The 26,774-nt window shown below is 49.5% G+C and overlaps 1 protein-coding gene across 10 annotated transcripts in view; it reads left to right on the top strand.

The window, feature by feature from the left end:
• Window positions 1–26,774, top strand: part of TNIK (TRAF2 and NCK interacting kinase) — a 165,071-nt gene that overhangs the window by 115,349 nt on the left and 22,948 nt on the right. For 4 of the 10 annotated variants that reach the window (XM_042799501.1, XM_042799525.1, XM_042799486.1 and 1 more), the window contains exons 13-21: window positions 8,967–9,077; window positions 9,565–9,651; window positions 10,779–10,979; window positions 15,733–15,897; window positions 17,829–18,068; window positions 20,341–20,447; window positions 23,255–23,418; window positions 24,592–24,689; window positions 25,413–25,436. In XM_042799501.1, the coding sequence (XP_042655435.1) occupies window positions 8,967–9,077; window positions 9,565–9,651; window positions 10,779–10,979; window positions 15,733–15,897; window positions 17,829–18,068; window positions 20,341–20,447; window positions 23,255–23,418; window positions 24,592–24,689; window positions 25,413–25,436 (1,197 nt within the window). The remainder of the gene's footprint in view (window positions 1–8,966; window positions 9,078–9,564; window positions 9,652–10,778; window positions 10,980–15,732; window positions 15,898–17,828; window positions 18,069–20,340; window positions 20,448–23,254; window positions 23,419–24,591; window positions 24,690–25,412; window positions 25,437–26,774) is intronic. The other 6 variants (XM_042799509.1, XM_042799507.1, XM_042799493.1 and 3 more) reach the window with 5 other exon arrangements.

Raw genomic sequence — 26,774 nt, 5'->3', positions numbered from 1 at the left:
CAAGCGACTGTTCGCAGCCTGATTTAAGAAGATCGTGTCCTAACCTCTGCAGGCGGTAACCCCAAATGTTTTGTTACACTGGTCAAATCCCTCCCTGCTCATCTTTTTTGCCTACCCACCTCCAGCCACTTTTCTCACCACAGTAACTTGCCAACTCCTGTGAAGGTGATAGAGCTGGTTTACTGTAAATAAACCCCTGAAATACCAAACTTAAAGGGAACCCTGGAACTACTGACCAGTGTTAGCCCATTACTGGGGTGATAGCTGTAGTCACCTGAGGTAGGCAGAACTCTTACTGGTCCAGGCATCTGTCAAGATCATTATTGTTATTTGCTGCTGTGCACTGTTATAGATGAGAAGAAGCTGAGAAACTCCATTTGCCCTTTCCCCGGATCCATGTGCCACTTGTGTCTCCTTTAATCCCTAATTTCAACTTCAGTCCTTTTAGTCCCTGCCAATTACAATTTCTCTTGGAGGGGAGGGGCAGATGCCTGCCTGACTTGTGCAATGATCCATATGTGCCCCGAAGCATAAGATTTCATTACCCTTGTCTTAACATACCAGCTACAAATGCGATCGGTCATAAAATTATCCACTCCATTTAAAATCCAGCTGCAGGATTTGACCGGGTGACTTTGGGTGTCCCTGAGCTGCTCAGCCAGGCCACGTACTCTGTAGGAAGCGCTCGCTTTTATTTCAGCTCCTGGTTCTTGGATTGCGGAAGTCCATCAAACAGTGAAGCGGCTTTTGCCCTGATCTTGGGTTTTCAGTGGGGTTTTGCACCAGAGACACCCATTGCCTCGCACTGAACTCATTCCAAGTGTCTGACTGAAGGGTTCATACGTTAAGGGTAATTAAATTAGCTTTCCGAAGAGGTCACTGCTACGTCTGAAAAGAGGACCTGTAGTAAATGGACTATTAGAGCAGCCACCCCCTTAATTTGCATGAGCCAGAGTGTCTGTTACTTGTAATGTGACTTTTGCTGTGCTGGGTAATGCCCCCAGGCCAGGCACAGACAGGAAGGAATTTCAGGCAGCTGATGGTGATGGTACAGCTCCTCTTTGAGGTGGTCCTCAGAGCCCCTCTGGGGTGAAAACCAACACAGGCAGATCCCAGGCCAAGCATTTTTTCAGTCTGGTAAATATGTAGCTCTGCCACGTTGTCGTGGCGCAGAGCATCGCGTGTTCAATACATTGTAAGCCAGGCTTTCCTTGCATCCCGCACCCTTCCCAAAGCTGGCGAGCTGCTTTGAGAGAGGGCAGGGTTTGCACGTAGATGCACCCCAAAATCCCCTGCCCCAACGGATGTTTATCTGAGGACTGTCATAAAGAAGCCTGGCTCTGCCTTTGTCCCAGTCTGCTTGCTGCAAGCGGTACAGGAGCAGAACAACAGCAGAATAAAAGCAGACACCAGATTAGCTGCAATCCTGTAATGAATACAATGCTTGCTGCTGTATTAATATGTTCTCTTCACACAGAAGAAAATTGTTCTCTATCTTTGCTGCTTCCCAGGCAGGTTTTGAATGGAGGACTAATCCCCTTGCTAAGCTGGCGAGCTCTGCCCTGAGCGACAGAGGCGCTGCCTTGCAGGGCCGGGCTGTGGGCAGCCCCACCGGGCTCTGCCCATTCCCCCCCGTTCTTTCCCCATGTCATTAAAAGCTAATGCCACCACAGCCAGGATTTAAAATCAGTGCCTCTGTTTCTGGTGGCTCTCACTGGGCTCTTCACCCATTGCCACCTTCCCAGCTGCCTTGCAGTTTTCACACTTCAGTTGAAAGGGAGATATCTGCTGGAGCAAAGCCGGTGAAGAGGCATTTCCGTGCTCCTGCCGTGTCGGAGAAGTGGGGAAAGACAGTGGGACTGTAACCAAGAGGCATCCTCTGCCTGCACCTGGTGTGGGGCCACTGGCATGATCCAGCCCTGTGGGCTCAGCCAGGATCAGGGCAGGGTGAGCAGCTGCCCCAGCACCTTCTCTGGTCTGTCTGGCCACGTTTAGCCTCACCTGCGTCTCCAGCCATGGAGTAAAATGAGCTCTCCTCTCTATTAGACACCATTTGCGTGGCGAGCAAGAGACATAGCCAAGCTGCTATGGTGAGAATTAAAGCAGGAGTCCTTGAAGAGGTGCAAACTCTCTTGAAAACGTGGTTAGGAGGGATGCTCCCCAGCACGGCCAGCTGCAGCTTTGCCAGCTGCAAGGTGTCACGTATCTGCCGTGGGCTGCTGTAGGAAAACCAGAGAAATAATAGAGGCAGAGATTAGCAAACAGAAGAAAGTTTTGTCGCTCTGCAGGGAGTGGGGTAGAGGAGCTGCGCAGGCAGCATTGAGCATCCTCCCCTTGAGCTTCCTGCTGGAGGAGGAGTCCCAGCGCCCGCATGGGGAGGGATGCTGCCTCTGCCCAGGGACACGGGAAGGGGTTTGCGCCCCCAGGTTGTCCCACTATTTCTAGCACAGCCAGCCAGTGGTGGATATAGTTTGGTCTTTGTTCTTCCCAGATGTTTTGGGGCAGGAAGCATCTGAAGGCCAGACAGAGGTACCCAACAGCGGCTGTCACAGCTGTGCTGAGTTTGGTGTCGCTGCCCGGAGGCACCCAGCACGCTCCATCCACGTCACTGCAGTTTTGCTTCAGAGAGCAGTGCTGCTCTGGCTCTCATACCCCGCACCCCGCCCCCCCCCCCGACAGCACCCAAAAGCTTCAGCAGCAGCCGGCCTGTTGCCTTTTGGCCTCTCTACTTTTTCTTACTCTAACTCTGCACTAACTTTAGTTGTTGACTCTTGGCTCTGGATTTATTTTGGTTAATGGGGACAGGGTTTCTTCCATGCTACTTTACGGTCTGACTAAGACGGGGTGTGTCTTCAGTAGGCAGCACTGTACCAGCAAGTCTCTGGGAGGAGACACCAGTGGAAGACTGTATTTTCAAAATAAAGTTGACCTTTAAAACCCAATAGAGCGTCCAGGACAAATAAACACTTGGAGCTGGTGTCTTTTGGGGCTCCTAAGTCAGCCTGTTTAGTACTGCCAGGTATATTACTGTGTTTATAGAGAGAGCTCTGACTCATCATAAGATGCCGTGAAGGTGGCCAGGGTGAGTACGTGCATCGGCTGGGCCCAAGTACAGCACCAAAAGGATTGGCTCAGGAGGATGCCAAGCTCAAAAATGCCTGGAGTTAATTTGTACTAGAGATGCACAGCAAAGGACCTGGACAGAGGCCTGTTAGTGGGATAACTGGTCGATTCCTCTCTCAGTGCAGACCTTCAGTAGATTTTTTTGTGTGTGTGTGTGTTTTTCCAATTTTGTCTTTAAATACTGCTAGGGATAGAGCTCCTACCATTTTTGTTTCCTTGCCCAGTAGAGCTCAAAATGAAAGAACCCCATTTTTTTTTGTCTTCATGACCTTCCTAAACTGGGATTTCTGAACCTCTCACAAGGTACCTCTCATTTTAGGGCCTTTTTGGGGAAATCCACCGTCTTGAAATGTTGCTGACAATAACATGAAAGGTATATATAAAAAAGTCAAGTGAGGAAATCTTCTGGTCATCTCTTGGTGCACTTTGTACTGCCCCTGAGACCTGCTGCCATCCTTAGCATGTCTCCTTGCATCTGTTGGACACTTGGGTCTCCTTTTTCAACAGCTGACCAGTTTCCTTCTTTAAGGCCGAGCCTTCTTCCAGGCAAAGAGATTTAGATTTGCAGCTGTCTTTAACTGCAGTGAATGTAAAAATCCCCAAGCTACCTTTGAAACCAGGATCTTCATGGGAGTAGAGCTGCAGCTTTGTTTCCCCTCGTGCAGAAAGTTGATCTTGTGAGTTCAAAATGTGCAGCAGAACTAACTGCAAAAAAAAAAAACAAATTAGAGAATTAAGTATCAGTAGATCAAATAGCACCAAGGAGAATATTTGTGTAATGCAGAAGGGTGAATAGGCTTGAATACATTTTAATTTTTCCCTGTATATACATATATTAGATATATATATAGTTCCCTAATAAGCCCTCCATTTGTTGCTGGCACAGAATTAGCCTTGCTGTGCCAGTTTAGCCACCAAAACTCCAGCTGAGCTGTAGGAATAACACATCTCCTGGTCAGGAGCATTAGGGATCCTGCATGACAAATCCCTGTGCAGACCCCTTGGCAGCAGTGAGGAGATGTAGTCAGGGAGGGCTTTACATAACCTCATTCTTCTGCCATGTTGTGGATTTTCTTTCCTTTCTAGGTATAAAATGAAGGTCAGATCTTTACAGGGAATATACAAGGCAAATCTAAGCATCTTGCTGTTTGCACGTGAGGTTTAATTCAGTTCAGTTATAGAGCTGGATGTTCAGGGGATAAAAAATTGCTGCAGCTCCTTTATATGTTAACCAGCAGAAGACCGTCTACTGGAAGCTCTTATAAAGCGATGCAAAAAAATTCCATAAATTACTTGTAGATAAACTTAGGTTAGCTAAAATGGAGGTTGTTATTTTCTTCTGCATATGCAGCTGTCATATAGCTTGCAGGAACATTTTCATTAAGATGACAACCTCCTCGCAGCACTGTGGGTACGTGGGGCACTGCAGCGGTCCCAGCAGCAGTCTTGCACCCATTTCCAAGGAGAACTGCATTACAGCAGCTCCTGCAGTGCAGGCATGGGCTAAGCCTTACGTCTCTCTAGTTTTTCTTTGGTTAGAAAGCATGTAGAACTCAGTTTCTGAAGCATGAGCTTTTTCCTGCATGGAGCATCCTTTCGTGATGAGCCTTTTCCTGCATGGAGCATCCTTTCGTGATGAGCCTTTTCCTGCATGGAGCATCCTTTTGTGATGAGCCTTTTCCTGCATGGAGCATCCTTTCGTGATGAGCCTTTTCCTGCATGGAGCATCCTTTCGTGATGATCCCAACTCAGAGCTCCTGTGACGGTTCACAGTGTGTCAGATCCCCATTTGCCATGGTGGGAAGTTCTGACCCAGTTTCTCTACCACTGGGAAGTCCCGCGCCATGCTCCAGTGCTTGGTGTGTCAGGAAAGATGATGTTCCAGCCACAGTCACTCTTTCCCTGGTGGCTCAGATAAATGAGCCTGTCACCACAACGCAACCACCTAGAATATTTGTTTTCGTTTGTCTCTTGGAATTCCCCTTCCGCTTCTTCCCTGGCTTGTGCTCGTATTTGGGAGCAGCAGCCAAGGTTTCCAGGAGCCTCTTGCAAGTGTCGGTGCCTCTCCAAGCTTACTGGGTTCTTAGGGTGGCTGCAGCTCCAATCGCTCGTAGGCCTGGATGCGTCTGATCTAGCAAACTGAGCTTGCTCCTTTGAAGTCCTTGTTTCATGCCAGGCCTCCAAGGGTCTTTCCACCAGAGGTTTTGCCTTCATGTGTCTTCCCTCATCAATATTTAAAGCCTGTCATTTCTAGCGCAGCGCAAATAAGATCCCATTCCGGCTTACAAGCCGCTACGTACAGCTTTACCTGCAGAGTTATATAAATGCAGTCCTAATTAATTGGCACTCTTGCCTTGCATGAATAATAGATCTGGATAATGTAAATACACACAGTAGTTTCAGGCTTGGAGAAATGTGGGAAGTGCGCAGCTGCACTGGGAGAGGGAGGACAGAAAACAGAGAAAAGGAGAAAAGGAGGCAAATAAAAAAGATCTTTGAATCTTTCCTTTTTTTTTTTTTTTTTTTTTTTTTTCACTTCGTTCTTTCTACATGCAGCTCTCAGCTGCATCTCACCGAGCTCAATCCCTACTTTAAACAGGGTTCCCATCATCCCGGCACCAGCGTGAGCAGAGCTGGAGAGGAGGCGGGGTCGTTGCTGGAGGCTTTGCCCACTGCAGCGCCAGGTCCTCTCCAGATGTTTGCCAGCTGCCGAAGGCTCTGCCACCGCCGATTCAGCCCCGCGCTGCTGAGGCAGCGATGCGGTGTTTAGCTGAAGGTGTTCATAATGCAACCGTGGCAAATGACTTGCTTATAATGTGACCTGACAAAACTGCTGCTGAGCTGGAGGGAAGCACCATACTCCTGGCTTTGATAAATGTAAATATATTGCATCCCGCCCCCAGCCTCAGCCTGAAGAGCTCAGCTACAGCAGGGTGCAGAGATCTTTTAAACATCCTGAAGAGCATCAGGCCTGGCTTTGGAAGAAAACTGTGCCGGGTGGAGGGACTTAATTCCCAGTTCCTGGGGTTAAATAGGCTTTTGGGTGTGGAGGAGGCTGGTGGTTAGATGCTGCATTGCAGGAGAGAGACCAGAAGTGGGGCAAGCTTGCTGGGGCTGCTGGCCACATGGTACTCTGGAAAGATGGTGGTATGCTGCTTCCTGCCTGGGAAAAATGCTTTTGTCTCCTTCCTTGGAGAGGTTTGGCTTTGTTTGCCTGCTGGATTGGAAAAAAAAAAAAGACCAATTGGGTGATTTTTATTTAAGAAATAACTGTGGCATTCAGGGCCTTGCGTCCTGCCAGCCAAACCCAGCCCACACAAGCATTATGTGCTTTGTTCAGCAGCATGCCATTTTAACTAAAAAAAAACAAAGCAAAACAAAACAAAAAAAAAAAACATTAAAAGCCACCCCAAAACCAGTGTGATGTACACTGTGATTGGAAGCTCAGGGTGACATTTATTCTACCCTTTAGTCAAAAGATGTGTGCTCCTGAGTGCATGGGAACAGTGACCATCACCGACAGCGCTCATCTGAGGAGGTCAGGGAGTGCCGGCAAAGCCAAGAAGTGCCCTGTGTGACCGTTACTGCTGCAGAATTTCCGTGTCCCGGTGACATACCCTCTGCAATTTCTAGCACAGAGTTCAAAAAACTACTAACAGCCAGCCCTACGTTTGCGTTGCGCTCAGCGAGGACAGGCGTACGCGTGGAGTAACACATGCATCCCCGGCTTACGTGGGCAGTGCGAGTGACTGCGCCTGGCGTGGGACACGCCGGAGTCTGGAGCTGGCAGGTTATTTCAGGTTGGATTGTGATTTTCCTCCCCTGAGGCGAGTGGGACAGCACTGATAAATATGGCTATAGGTGGCACTAAAGCTGTGCTGCAGCTCCGAGGTTCAGCTAGAGGAGAAATCATCAGAGTCCCTGCGCAGGGCGGCTGTGGATGTCACCTGTGGGTGAGGAGGCAGCAGCAAGACGGGCGGTGGCTCCTCCCTGTATTGAAATGTGGAGGAGGGGGGTCTTTAAATGTTTGTTAAAATATCTATATATCTTATTTATAGATCTATCTTTATAGCTATCAATCTGTAAAGATATCTATAGAGATCTGCTTCTAGAGAGATAGATAGAGAAATAGAGGTATATAATAGAATATAGAGTAGAATGTAAAATAGAATATAGAACATAGAAGAGATATAGGATAGAATTATAATATCTATAATAGATACCTAATAGAGTAAATCTACTAGATACCTATTATAAATATATATATATTAAAAATGGATCTATTGTATTAGATTTCTGTTTTAGATTTTTTAGAGAGAGAGATAGAGGTATATAATAGAATATAGAGTAGAATGTAAAATAGAATATAGAACATAGAAGAGATATAGGATAGAATTATAATATCTATAATAGATACCTAATAGAGTAAATCTACTAGATACCTATTATAAATATATATATTAAAAATGGATCTATTGTATTAGATTTCTGTTTTAGGGATAGATCTATATAATGCCTCTTTAGATAGGTATCTATATAGAAGATACCTATATAGATATATATAGATTTCAAGTCCATCTGTACGTACAGTGCAGGTTTATTGCAGAGCAGCAGTTTAAAGCAGATGCATCTTTGTCTCCCGATAGCTCAGCCGGCTCCTTGGGCAGAGCCACCGTAGTCAGCTGCTGCCTCCAGCCCTCCACGTGATTTAGCGAATGCGCGGCGGTGCCAACCCCTCCAGTGCCTGCCTCGCCACTGCGGTCTGCTCTGCTGCTGTGTGTCAGCAACGGGGGGGAAAAAAAAAAAAAAAGAAAAGTAAAAAAAAAAAAGGGGGGGAGAAAAAAGGACCAGCTTTATGCTTCAGCAGGTTGCCTCCCCGCTGGCGCTGCGCGGATGTTGCTGCACCCGGCGCATAATGGAGTTCTGGCAGGCTGCAGAGCCCTGCTAGCCAATATTGGCATTTGAGTGCCCTCTGGCGATGTGCCGGCCGCGGGGCTCCCGGGCAGAGCATTGCAGCAGCTTGCTGCGAGCCCCTGCTCCCTTCCATGGGGAGAGGGGGGGGGCTGGGGTAGCTGGAGGAGTTATGCTGGGTTAAAAGCAGGGGGTGTGGGGGCTGCGGGTGTCACCCGCGTGCCCAGGGCACCCTGGATGGCTCACGGCAGGCTGTAGGTCATCATCCCCCCCAAAATGCCCTCGATTGCTCTCAGCAGAGATGCTGCAGACCTGAGCAAGCAGGGGTGTGACCTGGGGGGCTGGGGCCTGGGGACAGCAATGGAAGCCCCGACAACCTCCTCGTTTTGTTTTTGTAAAGGAAAAACCCTTGGATTTTGGGTCTTCTGTGTTAGCTTCTGGTCTCAGCAAACATGAAGAGGGCTGCGTTACCCTCTCAGCAGGCAGTAGCTCCCCCAGCGCCCTCCCTCATCCTCCCAGGTGGGTTTGGGACTGAGATACGAGTTCCCCGTAAGCGATGGGCTCGTGCAGCTCCCGGGTGTCTGAGGCCTGATGAACCCACTGGGTGGGCACGCTGGTAAGTGGGGGCCGTGCGCTGCCCCCAGGGCTTCATCTGCAAGTGGGAGAAGAAGTGGGGTCGCGTGGGTGGTCCCGTGCTGGCCGGGAGGATGCGGTGGGTTCTCCGTAACCGGTGCCAGGCACCAAAGTGAGGGTGGGGGTGGGATCGACAAGCCCCTCTGCCACCCAAACAGACCTGCCTGCTGGCCAGGCATCTCCTCGAGTGGGCGGGAGCCTTGCTGGGCGAGGTGGCTGCCCGAAAATGGTGAGGAGAAGGACGTTGGCCTCCCAGGGAGAGGGGTGGGGGTGCTGACCTGTGCCTCTTGCCCCCACAGCAGCAGAGGCGGGAGAAGGAGCTGCGGAAGCAGCAGGAGCGGGAGCAGCGGCGGCACTACGAGGAGCAGATGCGGCGGGAGGAGGAGCGGCGGCGCGCAGAGCACGAGCAGGTAACCCAGCAGGAGCAGGGCAATTACCTTGGTCACAGATTCCTCTTCCTCTAATCAAAGATTTCCTTGTAAACACTCATATTTTTTTTGCTACTTGAAAGCAAATTGCTTAATTGTTAACGCCGCGTGTGTCGCTTTCCACTGCCGTCATTTATTTCCGTGTGGATCCACTTGCTGGCCCGCTGGTGTGGAGACACTTGATGCAGGTTTTTCCCACCCGCTTGTTCCCGGGGCGGGGTTTTGTGGTGTCCCCAGTTAATGTTTGCCATTTCCCAGTGGTTTTCGCTCTTTGCCCTCTAAGATCTCCTGCAGAGTGGTGGACACCCAGGGCTCTTTGGGCCGGGACGGAGGGTGCCCGGGCTGGTCCGTGCCGGCTCTCAGACCGGGTGGGTGTGGGTGCCCGCTTGGTTCTCCTTCCTCTTGGGAAATACTGGTTCTTTTACCTTCTCTCTCTTTTTCCTTTGATCCTTGCTGCCCATGCCTCCAGGAGTACATCAGGCGACAGTTAGAGGAGGAGCAGAGACAGTTAGAGATCCTGCAGCAGCAGTTGTTGCAGGAGCAAGCGCTACTTCTGGTAAATGGGAGGCCCCGGCCACGCTTGCCGCTTTCTGCCCGTGTCGCGTCCGCATGTGCCCCCCCCCCCGCCCCGTGTCCCCCCGAGTGCCTGCTGCCACGCCGAGGCGTGGGGGACACCGTGGCCACGAGCATGCCTCGATTCCCCCGCCGCCGCTTCGGGCTGGCTGCATCCCTTCCGCGGCATCGGAGTGCTTGTGCCTGCGTGAGGGGAGCAGCCCCCTTGGCTGCCATGGCATTCTGAAGGCTCTTTGCAGCATGCTGGGAGTGTGGTCGAGCTGTCACGTGCCTGCACCCAGAAAACTCACCCTGCCATGTGGGTTTTCTTATTTCGAGTGAAGGTTTTCGTTTTCATTTCCTCGCAGGACCGCTGTACATTCCCTCTTGTGCTGTTTGCATTCTAGATGTCCTTTTATTTTCCTAATTGATTTGGTTTTGAGTTACCCTTTTTAATACTGGTAGCTGTTACCCTTGCTGCATTTTCTTTTAATCCACAGGGATTATTCTTTTTCGCTCTTGCTATTAATTTTATTTAGGGAGAAAGAAAAGCCCTCACGCAAGCCCTTGCCTTTTATAAAGGCCATTTCAAAATTACTTACTCATTAAACCTCATAGAGCCGTAGGGATTCAGAAAGATCACACAGTTGGCTCTGCTGTATGGCCCCTCCCACGAACAATGAGAAAGTCCTACAGAGGAGCTGGCATCAGTTGATTTTTTTTCTGAGCTGGTGATGTTTGGCACCTCATCAAATTGATCCTTTGTTCTTCCCATCCAGAAAAATCTGGGCAAAGTCAGTGGTAACTCCTAAGCAGATGTCAGCCCTCGGGGCGTCTCTCAGGGTTTCCCTGGCGAGGCAGTGCCCGCACCCCCATTCCCAGCAGACAGGGCAGTTGACCGGCTGCAAAATGCTGATGCCGGGGTCACAACTCTGAATTTGTTGGCTCTGTCCTCCCAACTGTCTCTCCTCCGGGATGCTTTACAGCTCAGTCCCCAAAGTCTTTCAAATCAATGAGCTTTGCCAGAAAACAGCCTTTCAGATACTCAGGCCCTGTTTTCCACCCAAACAGATAAACCTGCAGTTTGCAGGCTGGCCGGGCACCCGTGTCACTGTGTTTTCTTCTGGGTAGGAGTATAAGCGCAAGCAGCTGGAGGAGCAGCGGCAAGCGGAGAGGCTGCAGAGGCAGCTCCAGCAGGAACGGGACTACCTGGTCTCCCTGCAGCAGCAGCAGCAGCAGCAGCGGCAGGACCAGAGGCCGGCAGAGAAGAAACCCCTCTACCATTACAAAGAAGGGATAAATGCCAGCGAGAAACCAGCGTGGGCCAAGGAGGTGGGCGAGAGCGAGGAGCGTGGTGGTGCTTGTCTGCTTCCGCAGGGCTGGGCGCGTGGGGCGGTCCGAAATGCATACAGCAGATTGTGCTCTGCTGGGTCGGCCTCCAGCAGATGCCATTAGCTGTGCTGGAAATGCTCCCAGTTGGATGCGACGCCTGTGCGTCTGCGTGTACGGTTGTGCAAGCAGAGAGAGTGGAGGAAGGTGGTTCTTCCATGAGGGCGTGCGAGGAGGAGGATGGGGAGCCCTCCTGGAGGAGTTCAGCCGTAGCTGGGGACTTGTGGACATGCCAAGGGCTCCTGATGCTCCTTCCTGGCATGTCCGCGGGTCTGCTGTGGGTCAGGGGCGAATGCAGAGCATGGCTGTAGCAGGGTTCCTTCCTGAGCATTCATTCAGTTCCCCTTAGTCAAACACAAATCAGATGGCTTTTCCTCCCATGCTGTATTTCTGGGGGTTGCTGCTCTTTCATGATTTTCAGGAAGGCAAGCCACATTGCCGGTCTTCTTTTTCTCTCCAGCAAAAAGAAGGAATTGTTGTAACAGTTGTGAGACCTTGAATATTAATAATTATTGCCTGTCTGAATAGTCTTGAAGAGATGAAGACATGCATATATTGTCTGCAGTGCAGTTTCAGGATCATGTGCAAACTCTTTCTTCTAAATCTCTTTGTGGTGGCTCCAGTAACACTGGTGCCCACTCTTGCTATTACTTCTCCTAAAGTTCTTTGTGTTTAGTTGGTTTAATTTTGTAACCTACTCCTGGGAAGAAAGGTTTTTTCAATAACTCGCCTATTCTTCCTACTAAGTAGGATCACTGCTCTACTGCCAGATGTCTGACATCCTTTAGTCCTGGCAGAGATGTGGTGTGCATCCAACACATAGCTGTCTCATGGTCTTTCCTCTTGACAGCACTCAGCTGCATCCACAATACTTCCAAGCATCAGATGCTCAAGAAGTTCAATCAGCTGTCCATTGCTAAGCAAAGACTAATAACATAAACAGCTCTTAGCCTTTCTAAACCATCACAGAGATAGATGTGGGAGTCAAAAACCCTTTTCACCTCCTTATACCCTTGGGTTTCTCCTTCATTCCCTTCCAATTTAGTCTTCAGAATCTTTTGGTGGCGATGAGCCAGATGATGTATTTTCATGAAGTTGCAGCATCACACTCCAGCCCTTCCAGTGGAAGAAGGTTTGGTAAGTGGGTCTGCAGACGAGACGTTCCAGATGTGCTGAGCTGCCTCTGGCAGGAGAGGCTTCCACCTGGGCGGTGCCTCTGCGGCTTTGTGCAGAATTGGGTCTCTCTTGTCCATCTGCAGAAGTGCTGAGAGTATGTAGCAGGCAGGAAAAAGGGAGTAAACTCTGTCTTTCATTGTCTGGTTTTAAATAAATCCTCTGGAACATTAGTGCCCCTGGCATTGTCTTCAAAACTGTAACAAAGCTATATAAAAAGGAATCTTATTCTCTATCTAGGGTGAAGGAGAAAAGGTGCTGGATTTAACTTTCCATTTCAAACACAAAGGCCTATTTCTTCTGTTCCATGGGGGGAGCATCTTTTTTTGATGCCATCACTGGAAGCAGGGCATTGGGAACTGTACGTGAATATGAGCACCAGAATGTGGCCTCATACCCTTTGCTGAATTCACAGGGAAGGTGAGGTTTCCTGTTGTTGGGAAACATCTCCAGCTCCCACCAATTAGCTGTCCGAACCACTTATTCTTTACCTGTGTCGCTCTGCCTGGTTTCTAATGAAATACTCAAAGCAGCCACTGTGACATCTTTCCGCTCTTGGGGAGCGGTAGTTTGATGTACTGCCCTGACACAACACCCGTGGGAACTTCCCAAAACTACTCCTCTTGCCTCCATCCCCTGTTTTATCTACTGCATAGTCCCACTTTTAGCACAACTGAAGCAAGGATGGTACTTCAGTATATTTCTATTCTAGGAAATATTTTGAAGCATCATCTTTGCTGGCTATACAGATAGACTTGCACTAATACTTAATCAGCCTACCACAGTTCTTGCCATAGTTTAGCAATTTCCATACCCAACCCATGCATGCTAATTTAACAGAAATACTGAGACTTCATTTTCCTTTGGGAACAAGGAAAAGGCAAGTCTCATGCTCCGCCTACAATTTCTGGAGGCTCTGCATTGTTTATTGGGGTATTTGCTGAGGATTTTACAAGATATCCTAAACTGTCCTTGTTTTTATGCTCTTTGGTCTCAAGCCTTCTCTCTCAGGAGCTTGATCGCCACAGCTGAGTTCTCCTCATGCCATGCCCCGCTCTGCTTTTCATACCTCTCCTTTATGCACTTATTTTCCCACCTCACTCATCTCGACAGGGTGACTTCAGGTCCCTGCAGACGTGCAGTGAAGCATAAAGCTGAGGCTGTGGCTGCTCTCGTTGTGCTTGTGTCCCTGCGTCCCCTTGTTAAGGGACTGGCCTGCTGGTGAAGAAAAAACTCTGGGTTAGGAACCAGGTGGTACTGCATCTTTCCTAGCTTCCCCGGAGCACAGTCAAGGATTTCTCATCCTTTTTTTTTTTTTTTTTTTAATGCTAAACAAAACAGTCTGATCAAGTAGTCCTGCCAACGTGCGTGGATGGGATGCACATCCCCATCTGCTGTCCCTTCTACTCATCTTCTTGTGAGTGAAGGGTTATCCACTGGAAGCTGACTTGGGATATAGCTTGGGTGCTGTCCCAGACCTGTCCTGTTTACCCAGGCACAGCTCTTCTTATAATCAAGGACTAGCTGGGCCTTTTCAGACATCTGATGATCCAGCCAGGAACGTGGCATTCACACTCTAAGCAGCAGTACTGTAATCAGCAGCTCTCTCCATTACTCACTCTTCTGCTATGGACCAGTGTTTGCTAAACAAAGTGGTGTGGATAGCCAGGTCTGACTTTCTGAGTGACAAAGCGGCTTGGTCAGCTGAAGGAGGGGTTTGGGCAGACACATGCCATACGTGACCACGCGTAAAGGAGGGGACAGGTTTAATCGGACATTTTCGGCGCGGTGGCCAGGTTCTGTGGTGCTTTCCCACAGCTCAGAGCCTCCCAGGGGCTCGGCTGTGCGTCACGAGCCACTCTGTTCTCTGCAGCAGCCAACGCGCATGCCAGCTCCTCCTTAGGTCCCCGGGGCTTTTATCCTTCTCTCGCTTTGAAGTGATGTATTAAAACATTAGCAGCCTTCCACAGGGACCTGCACAGAAGCTGCTAAGGATGTTTCCTGTTTGAGGGGAATCTTGAGTTCAATTAGAGATGGTTTGAACCAAAGCAGTGATGAATTCCTGCAGGGTTTTGCTGCTTTTTCCTCCTCTCTGCCTAATGGTGGAGTCAGGAAGGCTCCACAGAGTACAGCTGGAGAGTCCCAAGAGCATCCTCTGCCGTGCTGGTGCAACAAAGTGCTAGAGAGGAGATGCTGGCGGTGGGAAGCCAAGCACCTTTCTCCCTCCCGATACACAGACATCCCCATTTCATCACTCTCCTGCCTTCTCCTCCATGCAATCTTTGAAGGCCTCCATAATTAGTTGCATGTTACGGCTTGGCAGCGTGCCGGAGAGCACCTGCAAACCGCCAGAAGACTCGGCAGCAGCACTGTCTCTGCCTGCTGTCGTTCCTGCCAGGGTTTGGCTCAGAGGGGATGTGCTGGGCCAGGCCTGCGACCCAGCGCTCCTGCTGCTGCTCCCTTGTTCAGAAGGAGTTCTCCTTCCCATCCTTGCGTCCGCTCCTGTGGGCATCGCTGAACTGAGCTCTGCCCGGCCTCTGCTAGCCGGTGGGCAGTGCCTGGGGGAGTTGTGACAACATCTTAGGACACAGAAGAGGCCCGAGTGGTCCTTCATGAACTAGAGAGGAAAAAATCCGTAACACAAGTCTCCAACCTAAATTTTATCTGACTCTTGCTCAGTATCTGAACAAGGAAAAGATTCATTTTTATTAATATAATGGCTCTTCTGTTTCATGAGTATTTATTTACTTAAAGAAGAGCTGTGGTTCTTTCCAGGCAATCTTGTCTTAAAGACTGCCTTTTAGCATGACATTGTACATGGTGGAATCAAGACATGCTAAGAGTATTTAACATGTAAATGAAAATCCACATCAGATCTTGAGGTATGAAAAGATTCTGCATAGCATATGCTGCGTGACTATCAATGCATACAATCTCACTGCAGGAGCACGCAGATTGCACGTATGTCTGGGTTAACTGAAACCCCTGTATTTCAATCAAGAGCCACTGAAAGCAGTGGGCTTTGGGTTTATATCTCTATCAGTAATAGAGATTTTTCCCCTTCCATATGTGACAAGGTGCCGGGCTCACTAAATCTAGGTCGAAGCCAGCTGTTTTCTGGCTGCCATGTTTATTCTTTTATTCAGATCAAACAAAAGCACTCCTTGTGGTGTTTATAGTACTGAAGGAAAAGGGTCCCCTTGCTTAAAGATGCATTTGAGAAGAAGCAAGAGCTTCTCAGGAGTCATCTTCTAGAAACACCTCGCCGGGGCATGTTGCCTTTTCTTTTTTTTTTCCATTCCATATTCAGAAATGAATGATGCGCGTAGATACAAATAGTCCTTTCAGTGTCTTTAAAATGCACTTACTGCACAGTCTGCTGGGAAACTTGGATTTCATGATCATACGATATACCTAAAGAGAAAAGAGCTTCCTGTACAGACACACGTATATGCACACCTTGGTTTTCGGTTGGAAATGGCCTTTCATGGGCCGTTCACCCGCTCTCCCCGTCTCGCCGCAGGTGGAGGAGCGCTCCCGGCTCAATCGCCAGAGCTCGCCGGCCATGCCCCATAAAGTGGCCAACAGGATTTCGGATCCCAACCTGCCTCCTCGGTCGGAGTCTTTCAGCATTAGCGGTGTGCAGCCGGCCCGGACCCCACCCCTGCTCCGACCCGTGGACCCGCAGGTAATGGTGCCCCCCCGTAGGCTCTGCTACCCGGGCCAGGATGCTGGGGGTGCTGGTAAGGTAACAAGAAAAAGCGGATTAAAGGGAAATAGTGTCTTGCTCCCTGGTTTCTCAGCCTTAAGCATATTTGTGAGTAAGAGCAGCATCTACATCCATGAGTGAATTCCTCTTGTCACCTCCATGTGTTAGATACATCACACTGGTTTATACCTTCCTTTGAAGCATCACGGCACTGGTTACTGCCAGAAACAAGCTGGAGGACCGAGAGGAACCGCTGGTCTGGTCCAGTGCAGCAGTTTCTCTGGTCCTCTTTGGATCTGGTTTATGTAAAGGACTAAAACCACAGCGCCTGGTACAAAAAGACCCGGGACGCTTTGATGCTGAGGATCATCAGAAAGAGGTTTTGCTTTCTTTGCCGCTTTACTTGAAGGTTTTGTTTTGGTTTTCCATTGAGTTGACATCACTCACAAACACATCTGGAGAGGGCATAGATCACCATGACCATCACAGAGGAGGGACATGGTTATTTTCAAAGTTCCTCCCCGCCATGGGGTCTGTAAGTACTCTGCCACCGAAAGCTGTAGGAGTGTCGGTGGTGCCTCTGGCCCAGCCTCTGGAATTGCTCCCCCAGATCCACAGGCTCCAGCGGGGATTTCCGAGGGAAATACAGAGCTTTGCTCCGAGTCCAGCGGGGCTTTCCACGGGAAAATGTGCCAACTAAGTGCCACCCGCCTGCGGTATGTGCACCTGTAGGACAGCAGTACGATGCCAGCTTTAAACAAAATACAAGCAGGAGAGCCCTTACACATACAACTCTTTTTTGGCCAGTGTACGTGGTCTATATGTGTTGGGTAAAACCCCACTTCTCTGTAATCTCTCTGGTAGACCAAATATTTTTCAGTGACCTTTTTGGTGACCTATATAGTCAACAGCTATGAAGGCTATTTTAGTCTAGTAAAATACTAATGAAAAAGTTGCTTGAAACCCAGAGACCCATGTAAATGTATGCATGCATACACATATATACATGATCCATGTACATGTGTACATAGACATGTGTGTAGAAATATTGAATAAAAGCTGCAACCCAGCTGTATCAAAAAAACGCAGCTTCACAGGGTCCTGGGAAGAGGCTCTGATTTCACCAGCTCTAACTTGGTGAATTTCTCAGATTTCCCACAACAGATGTCAGTATTCCTTTCACTCATAACCTTTAGATCAATGGGGCTGATCCATGGGTTAGGGGCCACCCAGACCCATAGAAACTCATGCCTCAAGATATTTTTTTTTTTAAGCCATCTATGCCTCAGAATTCCTGATGATTTTTTTTATTATTATTATTATTTATTTATTTGTTATCGTTTCCCTCCTCCTTTTTTTTTTTTTTTTTTTTTTTTTTTTCTTCCCTCCTTTCCATTTTTAACAGGGGAAAATCCGTGCCAAACCTCATTAGCACGACTTCAGAGGTGCAGGGGTTGGAGCTGGAGGCGCAGCCAGCAGCAGGCAGAGCCCGGGGCGGGCACGGTGTGCGCGGGAGCTGGCAGGAGGGAGCAGCCAGCCCCCCCGCTCCTGGGGTGGTACCCACAGATGGGCGCGGGGCCGTCGGCGCGAGCCGGGCCACCGTGCGCACGCAGCAGCGGCCAGGGCTGGAGCGTGACCGTGCCTGATTTTAAAAGGCTGAGCTGTGCGAGCGTGATTTTTAATAGATCGTGCGTTGAAGTGATGTAAGTCAGAAGTTCCTGAACCCAAGGCAGTGCTGATCGCAAACCGAGGGGGCTTTTTAGTGCATCCGAAGTGCTAATCAAATATTTTTTTTTTAATCAAATTTTTAAATTTTTTATTCCTTTTTTTTTGTTGTTGTTGTTTTTCCTTTTTTTTTTTTTTTTTTTTTCCATTTTGTACTGATAGTTCTGTTTTGACTTGGTGCTTAGATTCCACATCTGGTCACTGTGAAATCCCAAGGAAGCTCCTTGTCTGGGTCTCAGTCACTGCATGAACAGCCTGCAAAGGGACTGGCTGGGTTTCAGGAGGCTCTGACGGTGACCTCTCACCGCACTGAGATGCCAAGGCAGAACTCGGACCCCACCTCAGAAAACCCTCCTCTGCCCCCTCGCATTGAAAAGTTTGACCGAAGTTCTTGGTTACGGCAGGAGGAAGACATTCCACCAAAGGTAACACTATCGCTCCTCACTTTCAGCACGTCAAAGAGGCGATCCCAGAGCTGAGCCCCCGTGGGCTGGTGCCGCGCTCAGCACCTCCAGCACAGCAGAGTGGGCAGGACCGAGCCCATCCCCGCGGCTCCGTGGCGGGCACGGACCTGCCCGGGGGCTGCATTTCCCGAGGCAGGTTTTGCACAAGATGCTGGGAGCTGCTCTCGGGTGCACGCGTAGCGCTGCGAAATACTGTTGCCCTCCAGCAAAGAAAATTCTCGAGCCCAGACAGAGGCCAAAATAAATTAACATCTCCTTCTGCCTAGGATAAAAAACAACCTTCTGTTTAAACAGAATTATAGGAACATCAAATTTGTCATACTGAATAAGACAGGTACTTTTTAGTCTGGTGCCGTGCCTCCAGTTGCAATCAATACTTGATGGAAGACTTGTAAGGGCTCCAGCAGCTTTATACATTCATTGACATCTGGCAGCGTTTGGCAGTACCTCTTTTAATTAAGACTCCTCTGGACCAGTATTTCGATCGCGTTGTTTATACACCTTCGTTTTGGAAGAATTATAACTTGGCCATTAAAGTTCCCCTTACAGTGAATCCGCGCTCAGCCTGGGAGGATTTTTACAGCAGAAAAAAATGATTACAAATTGATTAGTGACAGTGAGGCGGTATTTGTCCCTGATTGAGAGGCAGTTTTTCTATGTATTAACAGAATAAGTGACTTGCTCTTTTGAGAGCAAAATGCCAGCTACCAGGTAAGCCTCCATGTGCAAGGGACCTATGGTGGTCTGTCGCTATGCGTTAATAATGTTCCTATTTCTGCTGCCACCAAGCAAGAGGAGACATCAGCACTCACCTAAGAGGAGAAGAAAGCCAACAGCTCCTGGAGCTGTTCGTGTGCTTCACTCCTCAGTAATGCAGGAGGGTGGCTGCCTGGTTTTCACCTAATTTTGAAAAAACCCTTGCAATTTAATGTTGGTTTTTGCCTTGAGTCCTTTGAGAAAGGCATCCCTTAACTACAGTGATGCGATACGGAGTGAGACCACAGTGCCTGCTCCTTGGAAGAAAGCTGTTTTCCAGCACTGTGGAGTATGGTTCCCCTTGGCTGAGGGAACAGGGGCTGTGGGAGGGATCCCCACCAGGTCACTTTTAAGGCCGTCGTGTGGCAGTAATATCCATGAGGAGTCTGACTTCACATTTTACTGCCCGAAGTGGGTTTGATGTGTTTGTAAGCGGGAACGAAAGGACTGCCCCCTGAGGCAGGGCCGGCTGTCTCTGTGGTCCAGGGTCTTGTTTCTGCCAGTGCTTACAGCTGGATGCTTCAGAGGAAGGTTAAAACTCCCCAGGTCCCGACTGCAGAGTAACCTACCCAAAAGGGAAATTGCTTTTTAATGAGACGAGCTGTAGTTAGCAATGCTACAGAATATAAAACTCGCTCGCTCCCTAAATCTCTTTATCTCGCCTAACGTAACTACATGTTTATTCTCAAAAATTACTTTTTTTGGCTGATCCCTCCGAGCCCTCGGCCTCTCTGTTACCTGATGGAAGGGGATTGCACGGTGAGTATCGTCATCCCTGCCCTGCCGGAGCCCCCGGCGATGCCGGCGCTCCCGGGACGAGGCAGGGCTCCAGGGTCACCCACCGCAGCGTCCGGAGGCTGCGCTGGGCTTTGGAGTCCTGCTGGCAGCGTCAGCGGTGAGCCGTCCTGCCAGCAGAAGCATCCGAAGCTCAACGCAGGTCGTAGTGTTTAATGAAGGAGTTGGTCAATCCGGGTCTTTCCACGATCAACCCTTGTGTTTGTCCACCGATCAACACCACCCCTGCGCTGGCACGTGTTACATCTGAGCTAGAGATGCTAAAAACGCTGCTGAAATGCACTTCAGTCTGAATTTTACCTTAAAAATTATTTTTCTGGGTCTTGTTGGATTTAAATTTGATATATATGTGCGGGCATACGTTCGTTTTTAAAAACTTAAATGCCCTGTTTGAGGGTAGCCGGGCTGCTCTGTGCGCTGCTCGGGGCTCCTCTGCCAGGAGCATCCCTGACCCCACTTTTGGAGCTCATTTCTGTCTCACACTTGGGGGATTCCTTCTGAAAAAACGAGTGCTTTGTGTTTCATAATTGCTGCAAACACTGCCTATCTCTCAGCGGGAAATCAATTGTAAATCGAGTGGATGGGCCGTGCTGGAAGGCCATCCCTCAGATGTGCAAACGGCCGCCTGACCCGGCGGGGCAGACGGGGGGGGGTGACGGCAGACGTCTCCGTTCTTTTCCAGGTGCCTCAACGAACCACTTCCATATCCCCTGCTCTGGCGAGGAAGAACTCCCCGGGCAACGGCAGCGCCCTGGGGCCCCGGCTGGGCTCCCAGCCCATTCGGGCAAGGTACGGACACGCCGGGTGGGAGCCATCCCAGGACACCGAGGGGGCCGGGTGGGAGCGATCCCCGTGGGCTGCTGCCGGCGCTGCTGCTGGCATCGCCCAGCTGGGGAGCCTGAGCGTGGGCTGGGGTTTAGCCCTGCTTTTGCTGACCGGTAACGGCACGAGATTTGCAGTGCTTCTCTTGTCTCTGGGATGGGCTTTCGCATTCGTTCGCGTTTTGTACCGACACGGAAGGCTGTGAGCGCGCGGGTCCCTGGAGGCTTTGCTCCCTGGGCTGAATTGCATTCCTGTGGATGCTGCGTCTGCTGCTGTGGGGTCAGACGGGGAATTTGGGCGTTCCCTTTAGTGGAATTATGTTCTGGTTCTCCCAGTGTCACCTCTTGTGTATAAGGCGATCCATATAAGCCAGCGGGGAGATCTCGGTGATACATGCCATACATTTCCTACGCTTCAGAGCAGCTTTACACAGATAATGAGCAAGGAATGTGCTGGGGGACAGGCACTGATAGAGCTTGGTGAGGTCTTCCTTAGCTATAGATCAAAGATTAAATTCCTTTCAGCTTTGTAGGACTGGGGCTTTTAGCTTAGCCAGATCCAGCTCTCTGGCATGGCAGCGTGCAGGGAGGAAGGATCCTGCACCACAGCAGCAGCCCGATCTCTGCCGTGTCAGCGCTGTCCCTGGGCGTGTTTAAAACGAGCAGGGATGTTGACAGGCTCTGCTTCTGGCCGGATGGAGAAAACACGGCTTAGTCATGCGAGAGCTTGGCTCTGGTTTGCAGAGCATCGTGGGCAGATCTAGACATGGGACCGGCGAATCTCGGGGTAAATGCATGTTCCACGTGGCCTCGCGTGATAGAGAGCTCCTTGATTTTTTTCTTCCTGCCTTGTCCTTTCAGGGTAAGGACAAAAAGCGAACGCTGGGCACATCATAGCCATGTGCCATCACCAGTTTCAGCATACGTCCTTCTTTCCAGCTCAGTGCCCCAACCGTGGATCAACAAGCTCATGTAAAGCAGTCAGCAGCTTAGAGTAGCTGGCGGGGTAGCAGGAGGAGGAAGGGAGTTCGTTGTTCTTTTTTTTTTTTTTTCTTAATTAGAGAAAAAAGCATTCATACCATGGTTTGTCCTTCCTTATTGCTCAAGGCTGAAGCATTTTGAATTCTTGAAAATGTTGTTCTTTTAATTAGCTGTTGCTTGAAGGACAATTTAAAATGCAGAGGGATATTGGACTGGATAGTCCTAGTAAGTGGAGGTATTAAAAGTAAAAAGAATAATGGGACTCTGGAATTCACGTTGAAGGTTGCCCAGTGTTTCCTGCAGCCTCCTGGTCTCAGTCCTGGTCAGTTCAGGTAAATACAGTAGTTGCCCAAGTTTGCAAATACATTTCATGAGTTAATTTTAGCTAAGGACACGTCAGCCATGCAACATGAGCTGGAGGCCTTCAGTTTGATGAAAACTGGAGGCGATTAGGATGCTACCGTGTCCATTAAGCTTAAGTATTCAGTGAAATGATGTCATATTTAATTTCTCTCACAGTAATGTAACATTTCTCCCATTTTCCTTCTTAACGAGGGGAAGAGAGAGAGCTGCTGCATTGTGGCTGCCAATCAGGCCTAAACCACAACAACGACCTCTCCTATTGGTTCTTGATTCCCCCCATGCATAAATGTAAATATTAATAAGATATGCTTTCTTTTATTTGTCACCCTGTTGTAACAAACGAGGGGATATTTCCTTGCACCCAGAAAGTTACTGTCTGGCTCTCATCATTTAAATACCCACCCGTGTCAATGTAAGGTAACGCTAGGCGGGGATTTTATATGCGATCCCTGCTGGGCAGCGCCGGAACGCTTCCGCCGACGACCCTGTAACAGCAGTGGCCTTTGCACGATTTGCACCATCGTGGACGCGCCGTGCACGCCCCGCAGACCTTGCGCTTCGTGTGTGCGGCCTGCGAGTGCGATTGCGTTGCGTCATGGGGCGCTACTACCGCGTCGCTTTTATGGATGCAAAGCCCTAACTGGACTTGATGGAGAAAGCTTTCTGTACATTTTTAACCGGGCTTTGAATAATAAGATCGCTTAACGGAAATATTTGATGAGAGGAAATTGCATAACTCTGCGTGAACATGTCTTCTGATGTCATTTCAGTGCCAAGTAAGAATTAATTTCCTAAAGGCATCTGATACTCAGAGAGATATTAGTCACCCTTTGTGTATCAAGGACACGTTTTATTCTAGATTTATGTATGTTCACAAGGGTGAGAGAAATCAGGGAAGAAAGGTGGATAGCTGATGCAAGTTTGAATTGAAGCCATGAAAATTGGGAAGTGTGAATAAGTGGCAAAAGTGACCTGCAGCCTTGTTGCAAACTTGAGATCCTTTCTTCACTGAAATATTTCTTTCTCTGTCTGACAGCGAATTGCAAATTCCTGCTTTTGTGATGAATAGTGATGGTTAATTAGGTAACTCCAGCATTGCACATCTACAGGCCGAAAGGGAGTCATGAGCAAAGAATCTTTTAATTTTTGCTGGATTGGGCAACATAAGAGTGGAAGGCTTCTCTAGCCAGCCCTCTGTTGTGGTTGTGGTGCACCCCCCATGAAGATGGTCGGTGCCTACTTCTCCATAGTCCCTCAGTGGGGCTTACAGGCTCAATAGCTTCGGAAGAGAAGACCTCAGCCCTGTCTTCTCCAGCTGAGGAGGTGGCTCCTCACCTTTGCTGCTGTCCCTGTCAGCGTGGGGAGGGTCTGAAGCCCCAGAGGCGCGTGTGATGCCGGCTGATGGTGCCCCTCTGCTTTGTGCTCCTGCAGCAACCCGGACCTGAGGAGGACGGAGCCCATCGTGGAGAGCCCACTGCAGAGGACCAGCAGCGGCAGCTCCTCCAGCTCCAGCACTCCCAGTTCCCAGCCCAGCTCCCAGGGCGGGTCCCAGCCTGGCTCCCAGGCTGGCTCCAGCGAGCGCAACAGAGTCAGAGGTGAGGTTCTTGAAAACATCCCTTAGCACCGGGAGCGCTTTCTGAGGCTTGCGTGTTAGGCAGGAAGGGCAAGAGCTCTGTGATCTCATGTGTGTTTTTAAAAAAATTTAAAAAAAAACCGAGGGATTCATCATTTCTGACCAGCTGGGCTCCTTGGAAACAGAGGTGCCGACACTCCCCTTTGCCTGGATGCCGGTGGAGGATGCCCACGGCAGCGTGTGCGGCTCCTGCACTTGGCATCACAGCGCCAGATAGCTTGTACAAGAGGGGCTGGGGGTTGTGCTTTAGGGTAAACAAAAATTCCACCAGTGTGCCTCCTATCTTCATTGACCCAAGCTTGCTTCTTCCGTGATGGTTTCTTTGGGAGTGTGTTTCACTTTTGGTGGGTATATAGTAATTTTTTTTGGAGCTTCATCTTTGTGCAAAGCCTGAGATGGGAGCAGAGGGGTGAATTAGCCCGTAAGAAGCTTTTTCTAAAATGCTTTCGCCAGGCAGCCTGCTGACACTGGCTTTACCTTCCTAGCCGAATTGTTTCCTCTCATCTTAGAGCCACTCTTAAATAATATTCCATTGCCCCGTTCAATCACAGTAAGAGTTGCTAAAGCACATACAACCCATATATCTGCATTTCTGGCACAGCCCCGCAGTATAAATCCCCAGGGCTGAAGCGCATTAAAACAAACGCTGCCTCCATGCTTTGAATTTTTTATGACTTGGCCATAAGATGACATGTCTGTTGTTGAAATCATCACTCCTCTAGGTAGTCAATAAAAGGAGTTTATTACCAACTGTCCTTCTTGGTTTGGTTTTGTTGCTACTAATGAGGAATCCAGTGACAAATAATGTCCTAGCAATGTCAGATGCTGCAGAGCTTTTAATTTATCACATGCCCTGCTCTTTTGCAAAGTGAATTTGTTTCTTTAGTAGAAAAAAGGGTGGTGACGCTGCGAGAGGGCTGTCAGTGGAGGCTGGGCTGCGTTATGGCTTCTGTTGCTGTATTGATGGAGACTTGTCGCAGCGACAGTCAAGCAGAGAGGAGCAGGAGGGCTTTTCGAGACAGCAGAAGCCAAATGATGATGGAGCCCCCGCGCCCATGTGTCCCAGGTGACAGGATGCAGCGAGGACTTTCGGCGGCATTTTAATCCCCACTCTCTCTGCTTGCCTCTCGCCCAGGGAATGCCAAGCCCGAAGGGTCCCCTGTGCTCTCCCACGAGCCCGCCAAGGTAAAGCAGGAAGACAACAGGGACGTGACGCGACCGAGCCGACCCGCTGTGAGTCTTAAATTATTTCCCGTGGGAATGTTGCCAGCCGGCTTGGCCACATTTCCCTTCGGTGCGGTAGCACAACCGCGGGGACCCCCAAAAAAGAGGCTAGTACCATCGCTCCTCCAGCAGAGAGACTGGAAAGCGGTGGTACGGCGAGAGCCCGTGGGAGATTTGGACGCTTAAGAGAGTGCATGACTTTTTATCAGGAGCCCAAGTCTAGGGGAAAGCACTTAAGCCTGCGTTTTCACGTGAAGCAGATGCTTAAGGGCTTCGCTAGCTTGGGCACGGCGGTTGCCGATGGCACATTGTTGTGTTCCGTGCTGCATGTGCCCCTGTGGCAGGCCGGCGGAGAGACGCTCTGCCCGGGAAGGCTGGGCCACCGGCCCCCCGACAGCCTTCACAGCTTAAAGGCAAACCTGGTAGTGGTCTCTGTACACTCCCTTTTTATTATTCTGAGCAAAATCTCATCCGAAGTGTTTCCTCCTGATTTAATGCTGTTGACATTTGTATCTTAAAACTGCAGAGTCAGCCTAATAACGAAATTAATTTCCACTGCTTCTCTTTTTTAATGTGTATTAATGTTTTGATGATGTTTTTTTTTTTTTCTCTACACTCCACAGCGTTGAGCTAACAATTCTAATTTTATTTCTAACCTGCTTGCCCTTCCTCTGGCTTTTTCCTGTCCCGATCTGTTTCCTCTGATGCTGACTATTCTTCCTTTACCCACAGAGCTATAAGAAAGCTATAGATGAGGTTAGTGATATCTTTTCTCAGTGGGTCATGCCTATGCAAGGTTGACTAGTTAGCGCTTAATATCAAAGCGGGTGCTCTTGGTGCTGACACAGACAAAGGTGGCGATGCCAGCGTGGGTGAGACGGGAGCCCCGACGCTGGCGTCTCGGCGTAGGGAGCCTGCCCGCGGGGAGGGGAGCGGCGCTGCCCGCGGGTTCTGCTCGGCCGCGGGCTGCCCGAAAACCCGCTGCCCAGACCGCTTGCATGGAGGCCGTGGCGAGAAGCACCCCCAGCGCCGGCGCTGTTGGGCGTGTTGGAGGGAGAAGCAGCGAGCGCGGAGGTGTCGGGTGCCGGTGGAGGTGGGCCGGGCAGCCAGCGCCGCTCGCCGCATTCTGCTCCCAGCTGCAGCCCCCCGGCCGCCCACTGATCGCAGTGGGGCCATCGGGCGCTGGTTGAAATACATTTTCGGCCTAATTCGAATGAAGGCGCCAGGCAAATAAAGGAGAAGGGGGGCGGTGGGGTACAATGGGTAATTTATTCTCATGGACCAGACCATCGGCTGTAAAGCCAGAGTCAGCGGAGCAGCCTCAGATGTTGGTGGGCAATACTAGCCCTCAACCATCCTCTTAAAAAACGTAAGAGTCCTGAATTACACCTTTTTTCACCATAATATTTTAAATGGCTGTGCATATGGTGAACGTTTAAACGCTCGTGGGAAAACACCAGACATTTCTGATTCGGCACTTAATTTACACATGCATCGCTGTGCACACACTGCTGATACCGGGAACTGCGGGGCTGCAATGGAAAGCACTGGTATCGGCAGCTTCTCCTGCAACCTCTTTCCTCTTGAAAATAGAAGATAAGAAAGATGTGCTGGTTAGTTAACTTGTTCTCTTGGATAAAACACGAGCAATGTGTTTTGTCTAATGAGGTGCTTTGTTAAGAAAAAAGGACATAAATCAGTGTCTAAATAGAGGCGGCGTGTGTGCTAAATTCAAGTTCAATGAGCTATGTGATTTTGGAAACAGATCTGACTTGATTCCAGCAAATATGAAATCTAAAGAAGTCTTTGTAATTAAAAGTAATTAAAGTGCACTGGTACTGCTAGTGTGTATTATGTCATCCTCGGTAATAACACTTCATTCACATGTGGAACTACAGAGCACTTTCCAGTTGTCAGATTGTTTTTGGTGCAAGAGCAACTCAGTGAAGCCGTTTAATCCTACAAAGTGCTCATTACTTAGAGAAAATGATAGCATCAAAGAATTAACCATCCCGAGGCAAAGCTTTAACTAGGAAATACGAGTTATCTGATGATATTGTCTGGGAGTATTACTGCTCTTGTAACTTCCAAATT

Source organism: Tyto alba, unplaced genomic scaffold (genome assembly GCF_018691265.1).
Source record: "Tyto alba isolate M040663 unplaced genomic scaffold, T.alba_DEE_v4.0 Super-Scaffold_10, whole genome shotgun sequence".
Taxonomy (NCBI): domain Eukaryota; kingdom Metazoa; phylum Chordata; class Aves; order Strigiformes; family Tytonidae; genus Tyto; species Tyto alba.
This window is presented reverse-complemented; position numbering and strand designations above follow the sequence as displayed.